General features: G+C 44.6%; 1 protein-coding gene across 5 annotated transcripts in view; it reads left to right on the top strand.

Moving 5' to 3' along the window:
- The window catches only part of DLG2 (discs large MAGUK scaffold protein 2), a 2,047,541-nt gene that overhangs the window by 544,597 nt on the left and 1,477,014 nt on the right, over nucleotides 1-25,930 (top strand). Inside the window, exon 1 of one of the 5 annotated variants that reach the window (XM_073612839.1) lies at nucleotides 23,968-24,266. The exons of 3 other annotated variants lie outside the window; for them this stretch is intronic. In XM_073612839.1, coding sequence (XP_073468940.1) covers nucleotides 24,225-24,266 — 42 coding nt within the window. In that variant the 5' untranslated portion in view covers nucleotides 23,968-24,224. Of the gene's footprint in view, nucleotides 1-23,967; nucleotides 24,390-25,930 lie in introns of those variants that run through there. One more of the 5 variants, XM_073612842.1, reaches the window with a different exon arrangement.

Genomic DNA, 25,930 nt, shown 5'->3' with positions numbered 1-25,930 from the left:
TGCCTACAATTTTTGGGGGGCGGCACAACCAACACAACTACCCCAGACAACCAGCGGCGATCATCCTGCAGCAACCCCCCCCGACAGGACATCCCGCAGTGATCACCCCGCAGCACCTCCCCCCCCCCCCGGCGGGAGACACAGCCAGTACTGACTTACCTAGTGGAGGCATGGAGGAGACACGGAGGCAGGGAGAAGGAGGAGCCGGGCTGCTCCAGCGAGGACACAGGCATTCTCCTTTCCGGCCGATTGGAACCCAGAAGTGTGTCCTGTGACACAATTGGCCAGGGAATCATAAGAGTCCCTGGCCAATAGGTGCTTCCTGATTGGCCGGGAGGACAATGAATGTGGCAGAATAGCGAATATTCATTCGCTAATGTCACACAACTGGGTGGGATCAGTGCTCACTCTCTGTGCCCCAAGCACACCCTATTTTGAAGCCTATTAGAGCCTCTGGTTCTAATCAGGTGCTTCAAAATACACACCCCCGCCTATCCCTGCAATTGTAATTCATATGTCCAGCGTCCTGAAAGGGGCCGGACACATGAATGGGGAGGGCAGCGGCGGTGTCAAGGGGGGGGGCGGCGCCCGTGCGCCCACAATGCACGGGCCGCCACTGCATTTACACATTTACCACTGGAAGGGACACAGATTTTCACCACATTGAAACAGATTCTCACTCCAAACAGATGCACAATGAAGAAGTGGTCGGAGGAAGGCATTTTCTGTTGCAGTGCTACTTTAGAGCAGCTGAGGGAGAAATATATAAATGTAGCTGCCTAATTATTGTAAATTTTCATAATCCGTCTCATTTCTCCTATTTAGCATTGCTTTGCTTTCCCTCTGGAAGACGTATAATTTTTTTATAAAATGAAAAAAGTAAAAAAGAATTTTTAATAAGATAAAAAAAGATTCTCACCATTGTAAGAATTTTTCTTTGGGACCTCTTTTTAAGTTAACGTATCTCTTATATAAAACATTCGATTACGGAAATTATTTTTTAATAATTGATGCTTTTTTTTATTTTAATCTTTCAGCAGAATGTTATATGCTGGCGATGAATAAAATGATTAAACTCTAAGGCCTGAGTTTCCGACAATCTTTTCTTTTTCTGTTAAATTCCCAAAAGGAAACAGTTTGAAAACCTCATATGAACTGTACTGGTTTTGTTCTCTTTCCTTTTGCAAATCTCTGAAATTATTTGTAGCTTTCCTGTAAAATGAATATTTTGTCCCTCTGTTTAGGTAGAGAGAAACCGTGAAAAATATTAGACCCTATGGTATGCATAGAAACCAACAAAACGGGAATTGTTGTACAAAACCACAAATCAGATTTAAATCAAGTTCTGATAGGTGGTGGCTGGTGCTCCATTTTTTTTGGGGGGGGGGAGGCAGGAAAACAAATACCCCCCCCCGCCCGCTCGTCTGCCCGCTCGCCCACCCCCATCTACCCCATCCAGGTCGTTGGCGGCTTCTCCACCAGGCCAATCCGGTCGCTTCTCCTCCCGGCCAATCTGGTTTTAGGACCCGCTTCCTGTCCTGATTGGCTGGGGGTAGAAGCAGGAAGACAATAGAGAATGTTGATTCGCTAATGTCACAAAAGGGTGGGCTGGGGGGGGGGGTGCCCAACCTTTTTGAAGCCTATTAGAGCATCAGGCTCTAACCATGTGTTAAAAAAAAAAAGAAAACCCTGTAGAAATCCATGCATCTCCGCATGGAGATTAGGGGCCGGCACATGGAGATTAGGGGCCGGCACATGGAGATTAGGGGCCGGCACATGGAGATTAGGGGCCGCCACATGGAGATTAGGGGCCGGCACATGGAGATTAGGGGCCGGCACATGGAGATTAGGGGCCGCCACATGGAGATTAGGGGCCGCCACATGGAGATTAGGGGCCGCCACATGGAGATTAGGGGCCGCCACATGGAGATTAGGGGCCGCCACATGGAGATTAGGGGCCGGCACATGGAGATTAGGGGCCGGCACATGGAGATTAGGGGCCGGCACATGGAGATTAGGGGCCGGCACATGGAGATTAGGGGCCGGACACATGGAGATTAGGGGCCGCCACATGGAGATTAGGGGCCGGCACATGGAGATTAGGGGCCGGCACATGGAGATTAGGGGCCGGCACATGGAGATTAGGGGCCGGCACATGGGGATTAGGGGCCGGCACATGGGGATTAGAGGCCGGCACATGGAGATTAGAGGGGCGGCGCCCCTGAGCCCCTTAGGGACCGGCAACTGTTGGTTCTGATCACATAAAAAGATTAACCGCTTGCAAAGCTCCCAACTGTCCCTGATTTGGAGAAATGTCCCTCATTCCGCCTCATTTTGGTTTGATATATATAGTTGTATATAAAATGCACTTTTTATCTATCATAAAGTGTTTTCCAGCGCTAAACCTTTCATCTGATTTCTAAAGTGCTGCATTTGTAAATTCCAAAAGCCAATATAAAGGAATAGTAGTGATAAAAAAAGCACTTGTGGTTTAACCAATCTTGTTTTTTTGTACAATTCTCCTTTAAGGGGGTGTGGCCAGGGGTGTGTCCTATGCCTGCATACTTTTGCCGATAGGTGTCCCTCATTCCCTTCTCAGAAAGTTGGGAGGTATGCTCTTGCCAACCGCGTAACCTAGATATATGGCGGCAAGGCGGCTCGGCTGCGCCAGATCATGTACCTAGTATGTGATCTGACACTTCCGGGAGTGGGGTGTACACTGCCTGCAGCCTGGCTGTGCTGTGATTAAACACAGCAGATGTCGATTACCGGGTGCCAGTGGAAGGATTAGTGCTTCATCTTTGATGTCAGTGGGAGGAATAGTGCCCCATCGGTGTCAATGGGAAGAATAGTGCCCCATCATTGGTGTCAGTGGGAGGAATAGTACCTCATCACTGGTGTCAGTGGGAGGAATAGTGCCCCACCCATCATTGGAGCACAGGTGTGTCAGAAGGAGGCTGTCTCTCTGGAGCTGCTGCAGATCTGTGTGAGAGGGGACTGGTGAGGAAATCTATCCCAGCTCTCCTGGCCCCTTTCTGGGGAAGCCATGGAGGCCAGCAGGGCCTCTCCTGCTGGAAGCTCACAGCCATCTCCTGGGCCATCAGGTAACATACCTGCCCCTATACAACCCATGGTTGGTGATCTCTCTGCCCCTGGTGAAGATGAAGGTTCCGGGGCCATCCGGGAGCGAGTGGTGGCCGGGATTAAGGTCCTGAATAGGGAAAGAGACAAGCTCTACAAGCTCAGAGCGGAGCTGAAGCGCCTGAGAAGGCAACGTGAGGGCTTGCATAGCCAGAAACGTGGATCCATGGATCCGGAGATCCAACTGGCCAAGGTTCGGGTGGAACACCAGGAGACCATTGTGGCCATGATGGAAGGCAGAGATGGGCCATTTAAAGAAAAGTTTTGTAACGATAAAAGATTTGCGAGGATGACAAAGATGGAGGTGGAGGAGGAGACCCCCAGTTCTGACCCCCTGCCCCCTCAGGGAGAGGTAAGCAGCCCCATGCCTTCCCAGGACTCAGGAGGCATGCTCAGGGCCATCCAGGTAATGGAGTCTCCTATGCGGGGGGATCAGCTGGCATTTAATGATGAGGACATTACAGACAATGTGCCTGACAAGGTAAAGCCTGTCAAGTCCCATATTGTGGATAAAACAATTTTTGTGGCATTCAACACTGTGACTGATACAGACAATGTGCCCAGTGAGAGTCAGGCTGCTAGTCCCATGTGTAGCAATGCTGTGCCTGCTGATGCTGCAGTACAGCAAAGTTTGCTTTTAAAAAATGACATTCCTGCAGATGAACTACAAGATTCAGCAGAGCCTATTAACCCCCCTTTGGCTGAAGCTGTTTGCCCCACAGCTGCTGAGGACTCTACAGCACAGCTTCAGGAGACAGCTGATATTGCAGCAGAAACTGTGACTATTCCTGATGGGAATGTGAAGTTTTGTGTGACTGATAAAAATCATCCCAGTACCAGTGTGATGAACAATGGTCCCAGTTCAAGTGTGATGGACAGTCCTACCAACTACGTTCAAGCAGTGAATAATAATAGTAATGTACAGACTGCTATGACTTCAGTGTGGGGCCTTGGCCCTGAAAAACTTACCTTTGCTCAGGTGGTACGCTCTGCTCCTGGTAGCTCTGCCCCCAAGCGGGGTTTTCCCCTACAGGCTACCACTTTGAGCACCCCAGGATCTGGTCTTGGGTCTCTGGCTTCTGCTGGGGGTCCCAGACGTAATGTTGTTATTCTGAAATGGGAAGGTGGTGCGATCCCTCCAGCACGGCGTGCAGTGGTGGACATGATTTTAGAGATGGGTTTTGGGGCAAATGATCTGTATGCCTTTATACATGTAGCTGGGAGCCGGGATTATACAGTTAGCTTCACCAGGCCAGAGGGTCTTGACCTGTTCTGGGAGAGATATGAGGCTCGTTGCAGGTCAAGACCTGAATGGGAAGGTCTGGCCCCAGTTGCAGTTTCTCAGAGGTCTACAGTAAAAAAAAATCACAATTATCCTCACTAATGAGAGTGTCCCTGCCCGGGATCTAGAGGTTTGGTTAAGGAACTATGGGGAGGTTTTGACCAAGCCCAATAAAATCCTTGATGAGCGTAACATCTGGACTGGGGGTTGGTCAGTTACAGTCAGGTTGGCCAGGGATGGGAATGTTGTCCGTCACCTGCCCTCCTCAGCTTTTATAGGGAGGGATAGGATGACTGTTTTTTACCCTGGTCAGCCGAAGCTGTGTCACCGCTGTGGAGAAAAGGGGCATTTGAGTTCCTCCTGTTCAGCCTTGATATGTTCAGTGTGTCGAGGTCAGGGTCATATGGCTAAGGACTGCACCGAAATGATCAGGTGCAACCTGTGCCTGCGCCTTGGCCACCCCTACAGCAGATGTCCTGAAGCCTGGCACAATATGGAGAAGGAGGTAATTGATGACATGTCAAGGCTGGACAGGATGGAGGGTGAGGCCCCTGGTGTACCATCCTCCTCTGCGGTGACTGACTCCCCTGGTCCTGCTCAGGATCCCTCTCCAGTTCCTGTGGCCACCCCTCATGTGTCTGTAAGTATTCCTTCTGTATCTGTATCTGTCTCCCCCAGCCTACTGTACCCTCTCCTCTTGTGTCAGAACCTTCCAAGTCTGTGCCCCCTGAGTCAGTTACCCCCCAGGAGTCTACCCCTCCTAAGTCTGATTCAAAGGGAGCACCCCCCCCCACCAGCAGTGGTAGTGGGTACTAAAAAGGTTGCTTCTTCCTCTGTAAAGAAGTCTTCTGTAAAGACTTCACAGAAAAAAGTAAGAGATGAGGGCATCTCTGAAGCTGACCTGCAGTACCTGGAGGAGAGAAGGAAGGTTGGGAAGCGGAAGAAGCAGGTGGTGAGGACAGAACAGGCTCCAGTGCCTGTCTAAAACCGGTATAGGTCCTCTAATTGGGATATCTCTTCATCTGGAGCTTCTTCGGAGCGAAGTTCTGATTCCGAAATGGAGTTTGAGGCGGCCTCAAGAAAGAGAGAGGCTTCTGGTGATGAGCAGCAGAGGGGAGCTAAGAAGCAAACCACCCAATAACCCAAATGGCGGTTCCCCCTCCGTTAAAAGTGGTGACAATAAATGTCGCCAGCATTAAGTCAGTAAGAGCTCGTTCTATGGCCTTCTTTTTGTTCAGCCAATTAGATGCTGAAATTTTATTTTTGCAAGAGACTAGGCTCACCTCCTTGGCAGATATTCATATGGCCAAGAGAGAGTGGAGGTATGGTCCATCTTACTGGTCTCTTGCGGCCGAGCCTTACGGCGGTGTGGCGGTGTTGTTTAAAACCGGCATGGTAACTGTCCGGCGGGTTATTGAGGTGGAGATTGGGAGATGTATGGTCTTAGACGTCCTTGTGGGAGGGCAGGACCTGCGCCTAATTAATGTTTATGGACCGCACACAAAGTGGGACAGGAAATGCCTTTTTACAAGGATCAAGCCATTTCTTTTTACATCCCGGCAAGTGGTCTTTGGAGGTGACTTTAATACAGTAACTAGGCCCAAGGACAGGAAGGACTTCAAGGACAGGCTGGGATATGATAGCGTTTTTTTAAATAGTATGGTTAGGGATGCTGGTCTTGTGGATGTGCACATTAAGCACCTCCCGGATGACACTGGGTTCACCTTTCATCGAGGTAATAGTCAGAGTAGAATAGATAGGTTTTTTTTGAAGGAGACCTCTGCTTTCTCACCCCCAGTGGTGCAGGCAGTAGAGTTCTCTGATCACTGTATGCTATCTGTGGTCCTGAATGCTTCAGACGCCCCTCAGAGGGGCAAGGGCATCTGGAGATTGAATTCGACTCTACTCAAGGAAGAACATGTTAGACAATCCTTTGAGGAATTCTTTCAGGCACAGGTGACCATCCTGGACTTTTGTAGCAGCAAGGCTGAGTGGTGGGAGCTGACCAAAAAGAGGATTGCTGGATTCTTCAGGGGCCTAGCCAATAGAAAGCAGTTTAATAAATACATGACCTACCAACGTTTACGGAGGAAGCTGGATATTCTTGTCTCGAGAGGAGGAGATCCTGGGGCAATCTCCGAAGTGAAACTCCTTCTCAGGAAGTGTCAATATGACCGGCATGCCTCTTTGGTTCTGGAGAGGGACTATGGGAAGTACCACTCGCCTGACCCTTACCAGAACTGCAAACAAGGTGTAGCTGTTAAAACGGTCGTTGGCCTTAAGGACAGTACAGGTTCCTTGACAAAGTCCAGGTCAGGGATTCTGGAGGTCGTGAGGTCCTTTTATGCTGACCTTCTTGGGAGGAAAGAGCTTGACCGTGACAAGATGGAAAGCTTTTTGGACTCTACTCCAGGTCTAAATGATGAAGATGTCCCATTGATGAATTTGACAGAGGAGATCACAGTTGAAGAGGTGATAAGGGCAATTGAACAGCTTGCCATCAAAAAGTCACCTGGACCGGATGGCTTGACGGCTGAGTTTTAGAAAGCTTTTAAGTCTATTCTGGCCCCACATTTGGTAGAGGTTTTTAACAGTTGCCTTGCTGAGGGGGTACTTCCCTCTTCCATGAGGCACTCAGCTGTGATTCTTCTTTCAAAGGGTAAAGATCCTTCGATGATTGAGAATTGGCGCCCCATCAGCCTTCTTAATGTCGATAGAAAGATACTGGCAAAGATCATTTTCTGGCGCCTATCGTCAGTAGCAGAGTCTTTGCTTTCTCGCCATCAGCACTGTTCGGTCCAGGGTAGGTGCACCTTCACAGCAGTTTTAGCTGTCCGGGAGGCCTTGGAGCGGTGCAGGGCTGCAGGCTGGGGAAAGTATTTGCTGACATTGGATCAGGCAAAGGCTTTTGATCGTGTTAACCATGAGTACCTGTGGTTGCTCCTTAGTAAGTACGGTCTGCCGGGTGGTTTTGTCGATTGGTTAAAAGTCTTGTATGAGGGGGCAGAGAGCTTTCCTCTTGTTAATGGTTGGGTTGGGCAGTCCTTTGAGGTTGGCTCCGGGGTGCGCCAGGGTTGTCCCCTGAGTCCCCTGCTCTATGTGTTTGCAATCGACCCCTTCATCAGGAGACTAGAGAGCGGCATGTTGTGTGGGGTGCCAGTGGGGCTTCCGGGTGAGCCGCCTTTGAGGGTTGTTGCCTATGCGGACGATGTGTCGGTGATTGTCACTGGGGCGGATGAAGCAGAGGAGGTGGTCTCTCTGACATCACGGTATTCTGAAGCATCAGGCTCCAAGATCAATCAGGAAAAGAGTGAAGTTTTCTGGATGGGAAAGGAAGGTGAGGGGTTTGATCTCCCGGACACCTTTCCAGTGCCCCAGGAAAGAATTAAGATTTTAGACATTGAATTTGGACCTGGCGATTATGGCCTAAAAAACTGGGAAGGCAGACTGGAAATTGCCAATACTAAGGTGGTCAGCTGGAAGAGATGGAAGTTATCTATGAGGGAAAGGGTTGATCTGATTAAGACTTACCTGATTCCGATCTTCTTGTATGTCAGCTTTGTCTGCATCTTGCCAGTGTCTCTCTATGCTAGGGTCAGTAGTGTGTTCTTCCAGATGTTGTGGGGGAACAGACTGAACCCCATCAAGAGGAATGTCACCTATCTATCCAGGAGGGAGGGTGGCTTAGGTATGGTCAACCCAGTTCTTTTCTTTTCACTGCTTTTTCTCAAGTTTAATATTGGTAATATGCTTGCAGTGGAACCTCCTGGATGGGCAGGCATATTTAGATCTTGGTTTAGGCCTTTTCTACGACTTTGGGAAGAAGGTGGCCAAGTGAAGAATCTCAGGGGTCATCGTGGTCAGCTACCAGCCTATGTCGCTCCGTGCCTGAAGTTACTACGGCAGTGGTGATTGTCGGCTGAAGATCTCAGATCGGTTCCGAGGAAAGTCCTTATGAGTCGAGTCTTGAGCGAAGTCTTTCATGACCCACTGGCCTTAAGGGATTGCCCAGGCCCAGTTTTGAGGGCAGGGTTAAGACTTATTAATTTGGACAGAGTACCCCCTAAATTCAGGGATCTGGCCTGGTTGTGCTTCCATGGGAGACTCTATGTTAGGGGCAATTTGAAATTCCGCAGTGGGGTGGATCGTAGCTGTCCTCGGGAGGAGTGTGCAGGTGAGGAGGAGACTATGGACCATTTTCTGCTTCATTGCCCTTTTAACATAGAGGTGTACAAACAGGTGGGACGGGCCCTCGGTGTCCCTTTCCTCTCCAGGCTGGGTTATGCTGAGTGGGTGTACGGAGCATTCAATACTGGTGGGGTTTTTTGTTTAGATACACTTTTTCTAGTTAGCCTAGTAGTCCGTTATTTCACTTGGAACGCACGGTGTCAGGTCTGCATTCGGCGTAAAATCCTTCCTGTTCAGGTGGTGGTGTATGACATTCTGCATGAGGTGGAGAAGATTCGGGTGCTCGAGAGAGACAAGCGGAGTCAGGGAGCTTGGTTGAAGGCGTGGAGGGGTTTCAGGCCTCCCTGACTGCCAGGAGTCTCTTTCCCGGGTGTGGCTGTCTGTCTCTTATCACCCTAGATTATTATTTTTTTTTTTGGATTAATTTTTGATAAATGGCTGCGTACATAGGTGATGGGTTGTGCCTCTTAGGCCCTCTCTGCTGCTTTATGTAAATAATTTTGGTAGTGGATTATGTATATATTGTATATATTCTGAACATGGATGTGTATTCCTTGGATTTCTGTTGAAGTTTTGTACTAATGGTTTTGTTTTTTACTTTTGTATAAAATTGGTTGCTTGATTCTTTTAATAAAAGATCAATAGTGCCCAATTGTTGGTGGCAGTGAAAGAAATAGTGTCCTATTGTTTGTGTTAGGGGGAAGCAATAGTGTCTCGTATCAGTGGAAGGAATAGTTCCCCAAGGGCCAGATAAAGGCAAGCAAAGGGCCACATCCGGCCCCTGGGCCTCAGTTTGGACAGCACTGTTCTGCTTTGTTTTATGTATTTTTGTATGAGGTTGTTTAGTATATATGATGGGTTTTTGAGTCAATACATTTATCATTTGTAAACACACGATTTGTAACACGTTATATTGCTCACCATTTCCTGAATACATTTTGGATAAAGTAGAAAGAGGTTTAGAGTCTGATTTTACAGAGAGACTCAGATTATTATTACAGGTATTTATATAGTGCTGACAATTTACATATTGTACTTTCACATCAGTCCCGGCCCTCAAGGAGTTTGCAATCGAAGGCCTCTGTCTCACATACACACATACTAGAGCCAACTTAGTCAGAAGCCAATTAACCTCTCAGCATGCTATTGGAGTGTAGGAGAAAACTGGAATACCCAGAGGAAACCTACTCAAACACAGGGAGGAAATGCAAACTCCATGCAGACAATGTCCTGGTCGGTTGGGACTGCGACCAAGGACGCTAGTGCTGCAAGTACTAACCAATGGGTCACCATGCGGCCCCTACTGTATATCTATGACAGTCATTTCAGAATAAGTATGTCATTCCTTAGTCTTTTGCAATATATAAAGAAGCTGGACGTGAGGCCTAAGTTTGCCGTCTGCTCTGCCTTCTGTTAAATGACCATTGCATGGAGGGTGGCCACAGGCAAAGCAGCTGCGCTGAGCCCAGTAGGAGATTCTTAAATGACTTACACAGGATTAGTGCAGCAACACAGATGTATGAGGACACACATACACAGCTCCCAGGTCCCTCAAACCAAATCACATGTCAGGAAACATTTTAATATTGTGCACAAAGAACTGCTCATTGACACTAATGCCTCGTACACACGATCGGGCTTTCTGACAACAAAACCGTGGAATTTTGTCCGAAGGGCGTTGGCTCAAACTTGTCTTGCATACCCACGGTCACACAAATGTTGGCCAACAATCACGAACCTAGTGACGTACTATTTGGTTTTTGAGCTCTTTAGCGCCACCCTTTGGGCTACTTCTGCTAATTTCGTGTTAGTAGAAGTTTGGTGAGTGTTGATTCACGCTTTTCTTTTTGCGGTTTTCATTTCGCGATTTTCAGTTAATTTCTGAACATCCGTTGGTCAACCAGACATGTTGCGGAATCGGAGGGGATAATGTGTTATTTATTATTGGCCTTGGAGTTATTGCTTTGACATTATTTTTTGGTTGAATAATGATTTGATTTGGTATATTTTCTATATTTTTGGATGCATAGAATGCACTTTTTGCATATTGGCAGGAGCAGCGGCGGGGATCAGGTATCCAGGCATCAGCCAGCAGCTCCTCTTCTCCTCGCTTCCGGCATGCGTCTCCTCCCCTCCTCCTAGGCGTCCAATAGGATTGCATGTTCTTTTAGCCAATCGGGTGTCGGGTATCAGACCCACTTCCCGACTGGCTGGCAGGAGGATCGGTGTTGAAACAGCGAATATTCATTTGCTGTTGCACTGCAACTGGGTGGGCTCCAGACGCAATGCTCTGCGTCCCGAGCCCACTCTATTTTGTAGTCTATTAGAGCCTTAGGCTCTAATCAGGTGTTTAAAAAAAAAACAACCCTGCTGCATGGATAGGGTGGCGGCGCCCGTGCGCCCACAATGGATGGGCCATCCCTGATGAGATCTGCAACTGCCAGAATACAGTGGCATTGCTGAACAGTGATTGCATCAGACAGGATGCAGACACTGTTCGGCTGATCATTTTCTGCCTGGTTCAGTTGACTTTTCATTCAACATTTGTCAAGCTGGATGGTGCTTGGAGGGCCACCCACGGCCCTAATTTTAGCCGATTAAGCAATAATGGATAAGGAAAAAAAAGGTTTTATTGCATGTGTGTTACACAAAAGGCCTGCAGGCCAAACCTGGCCCACTAGGCCATTTCATGTGGCCCTTGCACCTTTCCTGCAGCTGCTGCACCCCCCCCCCCTCCTGCGCCCCCATTATGTCTCAGAAGTCGGCAGCAGTGAGGAGGACAGAACTTCTCTGTGCAATCGTGGTAGAGGCTCGTCTCTGCTTTTCCATCACAGCAGTTGGCAGCAGAGACGAGGAAAGAACTCCTCCTACAGATCCTGCGGCTGTATGTGCAGCTGCAGCATCCCCTCATCTCTGCCTTCCCTGGTCTCAGCATTCAGCAGCTGACTCCAGCCCTCCTCTGGTCCTCCTCCAGATCCTGCACTTTCTGCTTCCCAGCTCTGCCCCCCAGCTTCTTCCCAGCAGCCGTACAAGGTAAGGGGGGTGCACTGTGATGTAAGGGAGGGTGGGGGACTCTTCTGATGGAGGGGGACTCTTCTGTTGTAAAAGGGGGGGGGGGTGCTCAAATTAAATGCATAAGTGATTTTATAATATGATATAAAGAGTAGATACAACCCGCCCTTTTTTGGGCAACCATAATGCTGATGCAGCCCGCATTTAAATTAAGTTTGACACCCCTGGTCTACTGGCATGATCAACAGGAAATAAAACTATGCAACTATGCTAAGGGAAACAAAGACTGATATGTTAGTGCGTGTGACAGACTGCTTCGTATATGTCATTTTTATTTTGCCCATAGTTCCACTTTAAGTGTATACCAAGCCACCTTGTCTTGACCTGTCAAATTTAGTAGAACATGCCTACATTTCCCTATAACAGCCTTTTTTAACCAGGGTGCCTTCAGGCATCTTCAGGGGTGCCTTGGCAAAATGCCTGGAAATTGTCCATAAATTGTATACAAGGGATCGGGTGGATCAAGCCTGCATATTAGTTACATAAAGCTGTGCACCATTACAACCTTCTAGCCACCAGTGTCCTAAGAACCAATGACATCATCGGTTGATAAGGAGGACGTCCAGCACCTGCAGAGCATCCTTGTTTGTCCCTCTCCATCAGCACTGGGGTGGTCACATTAGCTGAGTGGGGGAGAGAAACTGAGGGAGAAGAGAAACATTGGAATACTAGTCAGTACCAGCATGCAAAGGTGTGTTTTCTGTGGGGGAATAAATCACCGCTAAAGTTGAGCATCCTACCCATGTGCATGTTGCTGCATTATGGGGTTGCCTCAAGATTGTGTGGTATTTTAAAGGGTGCCTTGACTGAAAAACTGGTTGAGAAATACTGCCCTATAACAAGGAAGGCCCGGAGACGTGGTGTATCTTTATTTTGCAAAAGCATTTGACACAGTTCCCCATAAACGTTTACTGTACAAAATAAGGTGCGTTGGCATGGACCATAGGGTGAGTACATGGATTGAAAACTGGCTACAAGGGCGAGTTCAGAGGGTGGTGATAAATGGGGAGTACTCAGAATGGTCAGGGGTGGGTAGTGGGGTCCCCCAGGGTTCTGTGCTGGGACCAATCCTATTTAATTTGTTCATAAACGACCTGGAGGATGGGATAAACAGTTCAATCTCTGTATTTGCAGACGATACTAAGCTAAGCAGGGCAATAACTTCTCCGCAGGATGTGGAAATCTTGCAAAAAGATCTGAACAAATTAATGGGGTGGGCGACTACATGGCAAATGAGGTTTAATGTAGAAAAATGTAAAATAATGCATTTGGGTGGCAAAAATATGAATGCAATCTACACACTGGGGGGGGGGGGGGGGGCTCTGGGGGAATCTAGGATGGAAAAGGACCTGGGGGTCCTAGTAGATGATAGGCTCAGCAATGGCATGCAATGCCAAGCTGCTGCTAACAAAGCAAATGGAATATTGGCATTAAAAGGGGGATCAACTCCAGAGATAAAGCGATAATTCTCCCGCTCTACAAGACTCTGGTCTGGCCGCACCTGGATTATGCTGTCCAGTTCTGGGCACCAGTCCTCAGGAGGGATGTGCTGGAATTGGAGCGAGTACAAAGAAGGCAACAAAGCTAATAAAGGGTCTGGAGGATATTAGTTATGAGGAAAGGTTGCGAGCACTGAACTTATTCTCTCTGGAGAAGAGACGCTTGAGAGGCGATATGACTTCAATGTACAAATACCGGACTGGTGACCCCACAATAGGGATAAAACTTTTTAGCGGAAGAGAGTTTAACAAGACACGTGGCCACTCATCAAAATTAGAAGAAAAGAGGTTTAACCTTAAACTATGTAGAGGGTTCTTTACTGTAAGAGCGGCAAGAATGTGGAATTCCCTTCCACAGGCGGTGGTCTCAGCGGGGAGCATCGATAGTTTAAAAAAACTATTAGATAAGCAACTAAACGACCACAACATACAGGGATATATAATGTAATACTGACATATAATCACACACATAGGTTGGACTTGATTGACTTGTGTCTTTTTTCGACCTCACCTACTGTGTAACTATGTGTCCTGTGCAGGGCTTTTTTTCTCAGAGAATAGGTGCAGGAACTCCCCCTTTTGGGAGTTACCCATTGTCTTTGCCCCTACCTAGCTCTGAGCACCAGTCCTTGGTTCCACCCCCTACCCACCTCCAAGCACTGCCCCTTTTAGAGAATACAGAACCAAGTAACATTTGTGGTACTAAGTAACCTGTATGGAATTTGTTATTGATAACAAGAAAAGTAGTAAAATAGACCCCCCACAGCCAACAACAATAGACCCACCAGCAACAATAGATCCCCCCCCTGCAACAATGGACCACCTACAACAAAATACCCCCCAGCAACAATAGAACCTCTAGCAGCCAGCTATAATAGACTGCTCCCTCAACAGTAGATCCCTCCCAGCAACAACTGACCCCCCAGCAATATAAGACTCACCCCAGCAACAATAGATCCCCCCACCAGCTACAATAGACCTCCCCAGCAGCAATCAACCCTTCTGCAGAAATAGATCCCCTCCAGCAACAATAGAGCCACCAGCAGCCAGCATCAATAGACACTGTAGCACAACCCAACACTCCTTGCCATTACATAAATTCAGTGCTGGAGGTGCCGGAACTGCGTTCCCCCCGCGTTCCCGCTGAAAAAAAGCCCTGGTCCTGTGTATTTGTGTTCTGGCCCGCCACCAGCACATTTGAGATCATCCAACCAACAAAAACCAGCAGTCCTTTTCATCCGTATATGGCATCTTTCTTGGTTCTCTGGGCCATCACCCTATACAGAAGGCCCACATCTGACATTGAGCAGTGGGATGGCACCTGGGAAGCCCTTGAGCCAATCTGTGGTCTTTCAAATGTAGAAACGCTGACTCGCCCTCCTTACATTTCCGTTACCATTTTCAAATTCTATTTTCAATGACTTCGTTTTCTTCACCTCTTGGTACTTTTGTCAGAAACTGCTCGAAAAAGCTCTGACATTTTTGATTATCTTGCAGTCTTTTTGGCCACAATCACCAGGTCGTACAGTGCAACTTCTGCTTACAGTCACAAAATGATGGCTTAAAAAAGTTTCAACACTCCGAGTGACAGCTTTAAATTAAACATGAGCAGTTAATCCGGGGCTGTGTAATATTTAGGTCAGCAAACGAAATTCTCTTGCAAGTCCAAGTTGAATTTTTAATGTAATTATGACTTAATTCCAGTGATAGTAAATCTGTAAAAAAAAAAGACACTGTTTAGAGCAGAGGAGATCAAACAGAAACATTTTAATTATTGCTGTCAATGGCATTTTACCAGTCTTCTCTTTGTAAATGTGATTTGGAAATGAAAAAGTGTGTAATAACGCACAATATATTTGGCTCTTTATTAATGTTGATTATTGTGCTTTAAAAAAACATGTCTGTCTCTTTGCTGTTTCTCAGACTGGTTTTTGGTGCTGGCCTTGCTTGTCCTGACCTAAGCCTGCCTTGACCTTGCTTTGATCACTGACTATAGTTCCCCTGCCCTAACACTGGTAGCTTATGGCAATTATCACTTGCTATATTCCTGACTATGCCCCTGTCTTATCCTTTGGCGCCATCTATGCCTAAATTATTTTAACTTCTGGTGATTTACCGATATCTATGTATCTACAGTGCCTTGAAAAAGTATTCATACCCCTTGAGATTTTCCACAATTTGTCATGTTACAACCATAAACGTAAAATGTATTTTATTGGGATTTTACGTGATAGACCATCACAAAGTGGCACATAATTGTGAAGTGGAAGAAAAATTATAAATGGTTTTCTTTTTTTTTTTTTTTTTTAGAAATAAATATGTTAAAAGTGTGGGGGGCATTTGTACTGTATTCAGCCCCTCTAAGTCAATACTTTATAGAACAGCCTTTCACTGCAATTACAGCTGCAAGTCTTTTTGGGGATGTCTCTACCAGCTTTGCACATCTAGAGAGTGACATTTTTGCCCATTCTTCTTTGCAAAATAGCTCAGGCTCTGTCAGATTGGATGGAGAGCGTCTGTGAACAGCAATTTTCAAGTCTCGCCACAGATTCTCAATTGGATTTGAGTCTGGACTTTGAGCCATTCTAACACATGAATATGCTTTGATCTAAACCATTCCATTATAGCTCTGGCTGTACGTTTCACGGTGGGGATGGTGTGTTCAGGGTGATGTGCAGTGTAAGTTTTCCACCACACATATCGTTTTGCTTTTAGGCCAAAAAGTTCAATTTTGGTCTCATCTGACCAGAGCACCTTCTTCCACATGTTTGCTGTGTCCCCCACATGGCTTCTCACAAACTGCAAAACTGCAAAACTTCTTATGGCTTTCTTTCAACAATGTCTTTCTTCTTGCCACTCTTCCATAAAGGTCAGATTTGTGGAGTGCACGACTAATAGTTGTCCTGTGGACAGATTCTCCCACCTGAGCTGTGGATCTCTACAGCTCCTCCAGAGTTACCATGGACCTCTTGGCTGCTTCTCTGATTTAATGTTCTCCTTGCCCGGCCTGTCAGTTTAGGTGGACGGCCATGTCTTGGTAGGTTTGCAGTTGTGCCATACTATTTCCATTTTCGGATGATGGATTGAACAGTGCTCCGTGAGATGTTTAAAGCTTGGGATCTTTTTTTTATAACCTAACCCTGCTTTAAACTTCTCCACAGCTTTATCCCTGACCTGTCTGGTGTGTTCCTTGGCCTTCATGATGCTGTTTGTTCACTAAGGTTCTCTAACAAACCTCTGAGGGCTTCCCAGAACAGCTGTATTTATACTGAGATTACATTACACAGAAGTGGACTCTATTTACTAATTAGGTGACTTTTGAAGGCAACTGGTTTCACTAGATTTAAGCTAGGGGTATCAAAGTAAAGGGGACTAAATACAAATGCACACCACACTTTTCAGATATTTATTTGTAAAAAATGTTGAAAGCCATATATCATTTTCCTTCCACTTCACAATTATGTGCCACTTTGTGTTGGTCTATCACATAAAATCCCCAAAAATGTGGAAAATTTCAAGTGGTATGAATACTTTTTCAAGGCAATGTATATCATTATCGATAACCTACTGGTTTACTATTAATGTCCTATCTAATCATTAGATTGTTGGTCCACAAACTAGCCATACCAAGCCCTGTGGAGGTACAGACACCCTGCCTATACATATCTACCAAGTTAACAGTTACACCCATGCATATCAACATGCATATAAGGCATACTAAAGGGGTGTCTGTCAATGGCGTAGAGCAGGATTTCCCAACCAGCGTTCCTACAGGGGTTGCTAGGGGTTCCTTGGGCAATATGAAATTTCTACCCATCAGATGAGTACCCACTGACACCAATGATCTTTTTATCTATTTGCAAGGGTGAATTTTTCTCAATGATCACAACTGTAAGGAACATTCTTCACACTGACCATCACACTGATGTACTGTGAGATGTAAATATAATAATTACTAGCAGGGGTTCCTTGAAGCCAAAAACATATTTCAAGGGTTCCTTCATGTTAAAAAAACTGATAAAGGCTAGTGAAGAGCATTGCCCTAGATAGCAAGCAATTGAGCTGCAAGTTTGAAAATGACTAGCTATTGCTAGACTTGCCAGGCTTCACAAATTTGTTGTACATGTAGCGCTGGTAGATTTTCAATCTACTGCTTATAGGTAAATTTAGTGGGTTATCTGTTCATACTTAGTCAGATTCGCCTCTGTTCCAGCTTAGCTGAGTTGCATGTAGTTTCACACTGTGCCTGTGGGTGTCGTTGTCACCATGGGTCGGTGTTGGAAAGGCAACAGGTTGAAGCGTATGAGTGCTCCTCTGTGCCAGAGATAACTCGGTGGAGGTGGTCCTCTGAGTTGCATTCTGGGAGAGGGTATTTATGGGACAGACGCCATGTTTTGGGGTTCGTCTTTCGTTCCACCTGCTGGCCCTCCTGGCCAACAGGTATGTGCTAGGAGTACTACCTCGTGGTCCTCCGACCGGGAGGCCCACGTTGCTGCAGTGTGTGGGTGGGCCCAGAAGCCTATCTGGGGCCTACCACAGCGGCAAGGGAATGGCCCTGGGCTGTCTGTCCTACGGGAAGAAGCTGGACAACTGAGAAGATCCCAGGGGAGGACCCGTCATGGAAGGATCATGCAGAGTGCTGGTCTGGAGAGGGGCCTGGTGACTCAGTTGGAGGACGCATCCTAAAGTAATACAACCGCATAGTACTGCCGGGTCGGCTTAAAGGTTCTAGTGCTGTGTTTGCTGTTCGTAAACCATTACATCCTGTGGCAGAGGATCGGACAGGTTTTGTTCCAATCAAGTCTGTGGCAGAGACTTTTGTTCGTGCTACGTACTGGCTGCTAGGTTAGTGAGGGAAACCTATCCAGACGGGCAAAGATTCAACTCTAAAAAGAGAGTACATTCATCTACAAGCTTTCAATTCCTAATACTACACTAAGAAAAGGTATTTGAACTTCCCTGCAACTCTTCTTCTACCTCTTTCCTGCTACTTCCTTCAATTTACGTTTATTAAAGCATTGGAAAAGATACTCAAGTGTCCGGTGCCTACATTGTCTGGTATTAAACTCAACGGGACCCTAGACCCGGTTCTGGTGAAATAGAGGTAACGAAGGTGACGGTAACAGCCCGCTTTAAACCAGCAGCTCCACCGAGAGTTATTGCTACATACAATTGCAGCAAGTCCGCATTGCATGACTCCAGATTTCTTTGCAGACATTCTGCAAGTCTGCTGCAAGTTCTGGTTCTGTTATATTGTGCAATAGTCATCCCACCACAGGGGTCACTGTGACCTGCAGAGTTCTTGCTGTAGACTCACCACTGCAACTTTGGACTTGCTAGAGACTTGCCACGCAAATTTGCTACAAATTGCAAAAGTGTCAACTAGAACTTCAAGTGCTCTGCAAGTGTACAACTTGCCAGTGAAAATGTGCAGCAAGTTAACAAGACCTACAATTCAACACTGCCACAAATTTGTGGCAAGTTATCCTTGCTATCTGGGATAAGGCATACTAAAGGGATGGCTGGTAATGGTGTAGAGCAGGATTTCCCAACCAGGGTTCCTTAGTATCCTAGGGTTCCTCCAGAGGTTGCTAGGGGTTCCTCGGGCAATATGCGTTTTCCTCCTCTCAGATGAGTAACCAGTGACACCAATGACCTTTTTATCCATCTGTACGGGGGGACTTTTTCACAATGATCACAAATGTAAGGCACATTCGTCACACTGACCATCACACTGATGTACTGTGAGCTGTAAAAATAATTATTAGCAGGGCTTCCTTGAAGCCAAAAAATATTTCAAGGGTTTCTTCAAGTTGGAAGGCTAAGAAAGGCTGGTGTAGAGCTTTTCTGTAGTGGTCATAAAGCTAAAACTATTGCTTGTACCCTACAATACCTTTGTTATTTAGAAGCATACCTACCTTGTGAAAGTTGTATCTGTTTCAGTGTTACCCATCATGCATGTTGGAAGAAATCCCTCCACTTAAAGCGGGGGGTCCACCTATCTATCATTTTTTTTTTTTTTTTTAGTTCATTCACAAACTTTTCTTCTCAGCATTACATACTCACATATTGTGTGTAATATGTCCACCTGTGTCAGATTTTGTCGGAAAGAATAACTTATATTATTCACTGCAGGCGGTTTCCATCTTCATTGTGGGCATTTGAAGCCCGCAAGCATTTATTTCCTGGAGGTGGTGAATGCTGTACTCCCAGCATTCACCGCTCGTTCCCGCACATGCTCAGTGGCATCCTGGGAAGCCTGAGACTAGCTCCCAGGAGTCTGGGAGAGGCTAGAAACACGCCTACTCCCACGGGAGGAGAACCAGGAAGTGCAAAGAAGAATAGAAAAATAAAAGGTAATTACGGCGATTTAAATTTTTTTAAACGGCATGTCAGCATCTAGGCAAGGAAGAGAATACATACAGATATTGTTCAAAATTTGGGTGGAACCCCGCTTTAAGTGGCTTGATAACCTATCCAACGTTGGGTTTTGCCCTACTCTAGGGCTAAGGTATTGCTAAGCCCTCTCCTTTTTGACTCCGATTGGTTTAACCCGAAAATAGCTTTGAAAAGTTATTCTTCAGTCCTACCATCCAAAGGTTGGGAATGGATACTTTACCTTTTTACTAAAGTGTTGCACTTTCTGATTTAGTGGGTTGAAAATATCAGTTTATGGCACAGAAGAGAGAATCATTTTTTGGTCTTATCTAATATTTATCTAACTATTTCAAAAAGATGAAGATTGATGGTAACATTTTCAAAGGAAAAAACAAATCCCCCTGCAAGTTAATGGCATAATGTGCTAGTATGCATTGCATGTTTGCTATGCATGTTTAGGACATCATCCTTGTACCTAGAAGTAAGCTTTATTATAAGTGGCATTTACTACTGCATTAACACAATTAAGAAATCAACTTTTCAGTCCATCTACTACCAACTTCACTGAGAATGCAGTCTATCCATTTGCTAGCAACCATGAGGGTGTCTGGAAAAAAATATATAATGTTTGCATGTTCTAAGTAAGTTTCTAGCAAAAAAAAACTGATTTTAACACCGAGTCTGAAAAATAGGCCCGGTCCTTAAGTGAGAGGTAAATGAGAGATCTGGGGTCTTTTTGACCCCAGATCTCTCAATAAAGAGTACCTGTCATGCTATTTATTTTAATACAAGTGATGTTTACATTCCTAGTAATAGAAATAAAAGTGATAAAAAAATAAAAATAAAATGAAGGGAGAGTGTAAAAATAAAAACATAAAAAGTAAAATAAATAAGAAAAAATAAGTTTAAAGCACCCCATCCCTCTGTGCTCACACGCAGGAGTGAATGCATACGCAAGTCGCGCCCGCATATGTAAACAGTGTTCAAACGACACATGTGAGGTATCACCATGATCATTAGAGCAAGAGCAATAATTCTAGCACAAGACGTCCTCTGTAACTCTAAACAGGTAACCTGTAAAAATGTTTAAATCGTCCCCTGTGGAGATTTTTAAGTACCATAGTTTGTCACCATTCCAGGAGCATGTGCAACTTTAAAGCATGATGTATTAGGTGTCTATTTACTCGGCATAACATCTTTCACATTATAAAAAAAATTGGGGTAACTATTGTGTTTTGTTTTTGTTTTTTAATTAAAGTGTGTTTTTTTTTCCCAAACAAAACTGTGTTTGAAAGATCGCTGTGCAAATACAGTGTGACAGAAAATATTTCAACAATCGCCATTTTATTCTCTAGGGTCTCTGCTAATATATATATATATATATATATATATATATATATATATATATATATATATATATATATATATATATATAATGTTTGGGGGTTCTAAGTAATTTTCTAGCAAAAAAACAAACACTCATTTAAACTAAAAAGTTACAGAAAGGGCCTGGTCAGCAAGTGGTTAAGAATGCAGCCTATCAGTTTGTGAGACCATTCACATCACCAGTAATGCGGCTTATTCATTCACAAGAAATTAGTAAAAAATATTAACCTCTTACAGTCCGGCCACTATGAATATACATCCGGTCGCGCTCCCCTATTGTTCCAGGAGGGTGTAGCGATTCGTCCTGTGCACACAGTCCTGTGATCCCCACTGTGATTGGACACAGCAGATCACAGGGAAAAAAGGTTCCGAGCCAATGGAAGTGGACCAGTCACAGCATCACAGAATGTAAACACAGTCTGCCGTCTGCAGCCATGTCTCACTTACTGGCGGTTGATCACTTTTTGTGGGAGGAAAGAAATTTCCAATACAGTGTTCAATCCAATACAGTGCCCCCGCCCCCCGGTCCTGCTGTCATTCACCCCGCTTCTGTATATGTCACACCACATCTTCTCTATGATCTGACCTGTATATTAACCCTCCACCTACCTTGCACATCTGTATATTAAGCCTTTCATTTCCATCCTTCCATTGTAAGTAACCTGTACATTAACCCCTCCTCCCCCCCCCCGTGCATGACCTGCACATTGAGTGCACCATGTTTTAACCCCTTCAATACAAGCAGGTTGCTTATTGGCGGCAAAAACCGAATTACCTTGAGGTGACTACTTAAAAAAGAGGTAATTTCTGGAGTTTTTGTACAGTTTTGACATTTGTATGATATATAACATAAAGGGAAGCAGTTTTTTTTTTTTTTTTCAAATTCTCAGTCTTTTTTTCTTTATATAATAAAAAATAAATAAAACCCCCCAGTGGTTAAAAAAAAAAAAATCTAAAGAAACCTCCATCTGGTAAAACAAAAACAAAAAAAATCCAAAATTAATTTGTGTGTAATGTTGCATGATTGAGTAATTGTCAATTATGACAGCACTGAAAACGGAGAAATTACCTGATAATGAAAGGATATTACTGGCTGATACTGATGTGGTTAAAAAAAAAGCAGCCTATCACTAATGTAGTCGATGAAGCCTTTTCTCAGTGATTATGCATTCATTTGCGTGGTCAACTCCTGCAATATACTCTCTGTACTAAATGGTACTGTAATATATTATTACTATTAAAAAAGCCCATCCAATCATTAGAGACATCACTGTGAATGCAAACTAACAATTTGTTAGAGACTGGTGACATCATTGAGAATGTAGCCTATCATTCTTTAGAGACAAGTGACATCATTGAGAAATGAAGTCTATTCATTTGCTTTAGGTTGTGACATCATTGACAATACAGCCTATCCCTACATTAGAGACAAGTGACTTCACTAAAAATGCAGCCTATCCCTTCACTAGAGACCAGTGACATCACTGAGAATGCAGCCTATCCATTCACTATAGACCAGTGACATCTCTGAGAATGCAGCCTATCCCTTCACTAGAGACCGGTGACATCACTGAGAATGCAGCCTTTTCATTCACTAGAGACCAGTGACATCTCTGAGAATGCAGCCTATCCCTTCACTAGAGACCGGTGACATCACTGAGAATGCAGCCTTTTCATTCACTAGAGACCGGTGAAATCACTGAGAATGCAGCCTATCCCTTCACTAGAGACCAGGGACATCACTGAGAATGCAGCCTATCCCTTCACTAGAGACCAGTGACATCACTGAGAATGCAGCCTATCCCTTCACTAGAGACCAGTGACATCACTGAGAATGCAGCCTATCCATTTACTAGAGACCAGTGACATCACTGAGAATGCAGCCTATCCATTTACTAGAGACCAGTGACATCACTGAGAATGCAGCCTATCCATTCACTAGAGACCAGTGACATCACTGAGAATGCAGCCTATCCATTCACTAGAGACCAGTGACATCACTGAGAATGCAGCCTATCCATTCACTAGAGACCAGTGACATCACTGAGAATGCAGCCTATCCATTCACTAGAGACCAGTGACATCACTGAGAATGTAGCCTATTCATTCACGTGAGATCAGTGACATCACTGTTACCACCTCCACATGTGCAATCAATTTACTACAGCCTGTACTATCAATATTCTTGGTTTCCAATAATGCCACTTCTTAATATGCTACATTCTCATGAATATCAGCTCCCAGAATAAACTTTCTCATTTCGTCTGTTATTGGCTCAATTACTTTACTTGGTACTACCAAGACTTTCTAGAGCAGTTTAGAAGATGCCAATTATTTCTTGTAAAATAAGCAGAGGAGAAAAAAAGTCTTGCTTTATCAATAATAACCTGTCATTGTCGAGCTTTCTTTTACAAGACTATGATTAACAATTGCAGAAAGTAGGTCTCCAAAAGAACATTGATTCTTCCTAATACATCTCAGCATAATATATTCTCTATTAGATTAACAAAAGCTTCCCCTGCATTTAGAGGATCTTTTCTAAGAGCTGAATGAAGGGGGGGAGTGTAACTGAGATGCCTTGTACAAATTGTGGACTGGATAACGATCAGCTGCTCTTAAGTAAGCGACCTATGTCGCTAAGAAAGACGCGTCGCCTGTGAAACTCCTCGCTAACTAGGGGTTGCCACTTTAAGAGCGGCAAAAGGAAAAAAAAAAATAGTACAGTGTCTTCACTATCTCTCCGAAGAGAAAGAGAGAGAAATGGTTGATTCTTTAATTTCACTTCATGCAAAATTAATTCAATTTGTGAAATATTAAACAGGGAAACATCAAAGCAAATCACTATTACAAGACTGGATACATTTCAATTTCTCACCTTAATGATTTGATTTAGCTCCCTCCCTTTCCATCCCTCTTCGTTTGACTCTAAAAAAAAAAAAATTAGACTGGAAAAAAAAAAAAAAGCAGACGTCTCAAGTTGTGTGGCTGATATTTTTTTTTTTTTTTCCTAATTGAAATTTCTGGGCAAAATAAATCAGTTGGTAGGATGGAGAGAGAGATTTGACTCTTTCATGGAGTGCCTTTAAGACATAGCTCTCCCTCTTTTTCTCTCTCGCTTCTTTTTTTTTTTTAAAGTCAGAAAAGCAGAGATCAATGCAATATCAAACTCACAGCAATACAGAACGTTCCCAAGCAGCTCATGCTGGGGATTGAGCTTCGATGCTTCGTGCTGCAAAAAAGAAGCTGATTTTGGGTCCATATGTTCCTTATTCACTGCAATGTTTTTTGCATGTTATTGTGCACTGAGGACTAACGTCAAGGTAAGAGCTCGCAAGATCCTGTCTCTTCCTTCGTACGGTGTGAAAACCCATCGGCAAAAAGATGTCTTCCTTGCTCAAACGAGCACTTTGCAATAGCGAGCCAGACTAAATCTTCTATTACAGGTGGTTGAGACGGCTTTTTTTTTATTCTCTTAATTGTTACTCAACTGCATGCTCAGCTCGTGTTGTGTTATCAACCTTTAGCATCAAAACGGACCTCTGCCAAGTAGAGATGAATGCACGGGCCGTATCGATTTGTGAATTGTTGCAGTCATAATTAGGCCATGACAAATAAGATGCTTCAGTGCTTGCATGCAAGGCTTTTAAAAAGATTAATTCTAAATCCAACTGCTTGTGTTCAGTACTATATGCCTATTGCATTTTATGGTTTCCAAGGAAATGGGAATGGCAAGATAGGACAAAGATGGATGAAGTATTTCGTTTTAGGGTGAAGAGAGATTGAAGGTCTTTGTATTTAGTTTAGCCGGTTTGTGGATTGTACATGCTGCAGGGGATTTTATGAATGCAGCCAGGTTGTAGCAGAAAAAAAATGCCTGTTTAGGTGACGGCACGTCGATAGCGACAGACTTAGTTGACTTTGAAGAGGTGACACTTTGGCTGAGAAGGTGAAACTTGGGATGGTACTTCTTTGACACTCATTGGCCTTGTATGTCCAGAGATATGAGTGTGTACTGCTTACTTAGAGTCAATTAAGTTTGTAGGTCTTGTATCTGTGCACACGGTGACCTCAATGACACTTTTACTTGTAAAAACTTTTACTAACAGATACAACTTTTCATTGGTTTTGCCACATCTTAGGGCACTGGTTCTCAACTCCTGTCCTTAGGACCCACTAACAGGTCAGATTTTATGTATTACCTCGGGGAGATGCAGACTAGAATACTGAAATCACTGAGCAGCAAATGATATCACCGGTGATGTTACATAGTTACATAGTAGGTGAGGTCGAAAAAAGACACAAGTCCATCAAGTCCAACCTATGTGTGTGATTATATGTCAGTATTACATTGTATATCCCTGTATGTTGTGGTCGTTCAGGTGCTTATCTAATAGTTTCTTGAAACTATCGATGCTCCCCACTGAGACCACCGCCTGTGGAAGGGAATTCCACATCCTTGCTGCTCTTACAGTAAATAACCCTCTACGTAGGTATTTCACTTACCTTGCAAACCTTGCCTGTTAGTGGTTCCTGAAGACAAGAGTTGGGAACCATTGTCTTAGGAAGTAATGGGGTGATGAAAGGGGGAGGGGGGTAGAGGAATAGGGGGGTGTGGGGAGTTTAGACCAGATAGATAAGCCTGGCAACCCCCTAGATTTGTTCCTGGGGGAGGATCTGACAGTTTTTGGATTTAGAAGCAGGGTGTCTCCACCTCTCATGGGGGAAAGAATCTGGGAATTTTGATATATTTGGTAACTATGATAAGGTTTTAGGTGATACAACTTTTATCTCTCTCTATATATATATATATATATATATATATATATATATATATATATATATATATATATATATATATATATATATATATATATATATATATATATATGTTATTGTATTTATGTTATGTCATGTCTGAGATTTAAAGTTTTTCGGAATTTATGATGTATTTTATGGTGAAGTATTGTGTTTTGTAACCTTTTGG

Source organism: Aquarana catesbeiana, linkage group LG02 (genome assembly GCF_042186555.1).
Source record: "Aquarana catesbeiana isolate 2022-GZ linkage group LG02, ASM4218655v1, whole genome shotgun sequence".
Classification (NCBI taxonomy): Eukaryota; Metazoa; Chordata; class Amphibia; order Anura; family Ranidae; genus Aquarana; species Aquarana catesbeiana.
The sequence above is the reverse complement of the archived record's forward strand: the minus strand, read 5'-3'. Positions and strand labels throughout refer to the sequence as shown.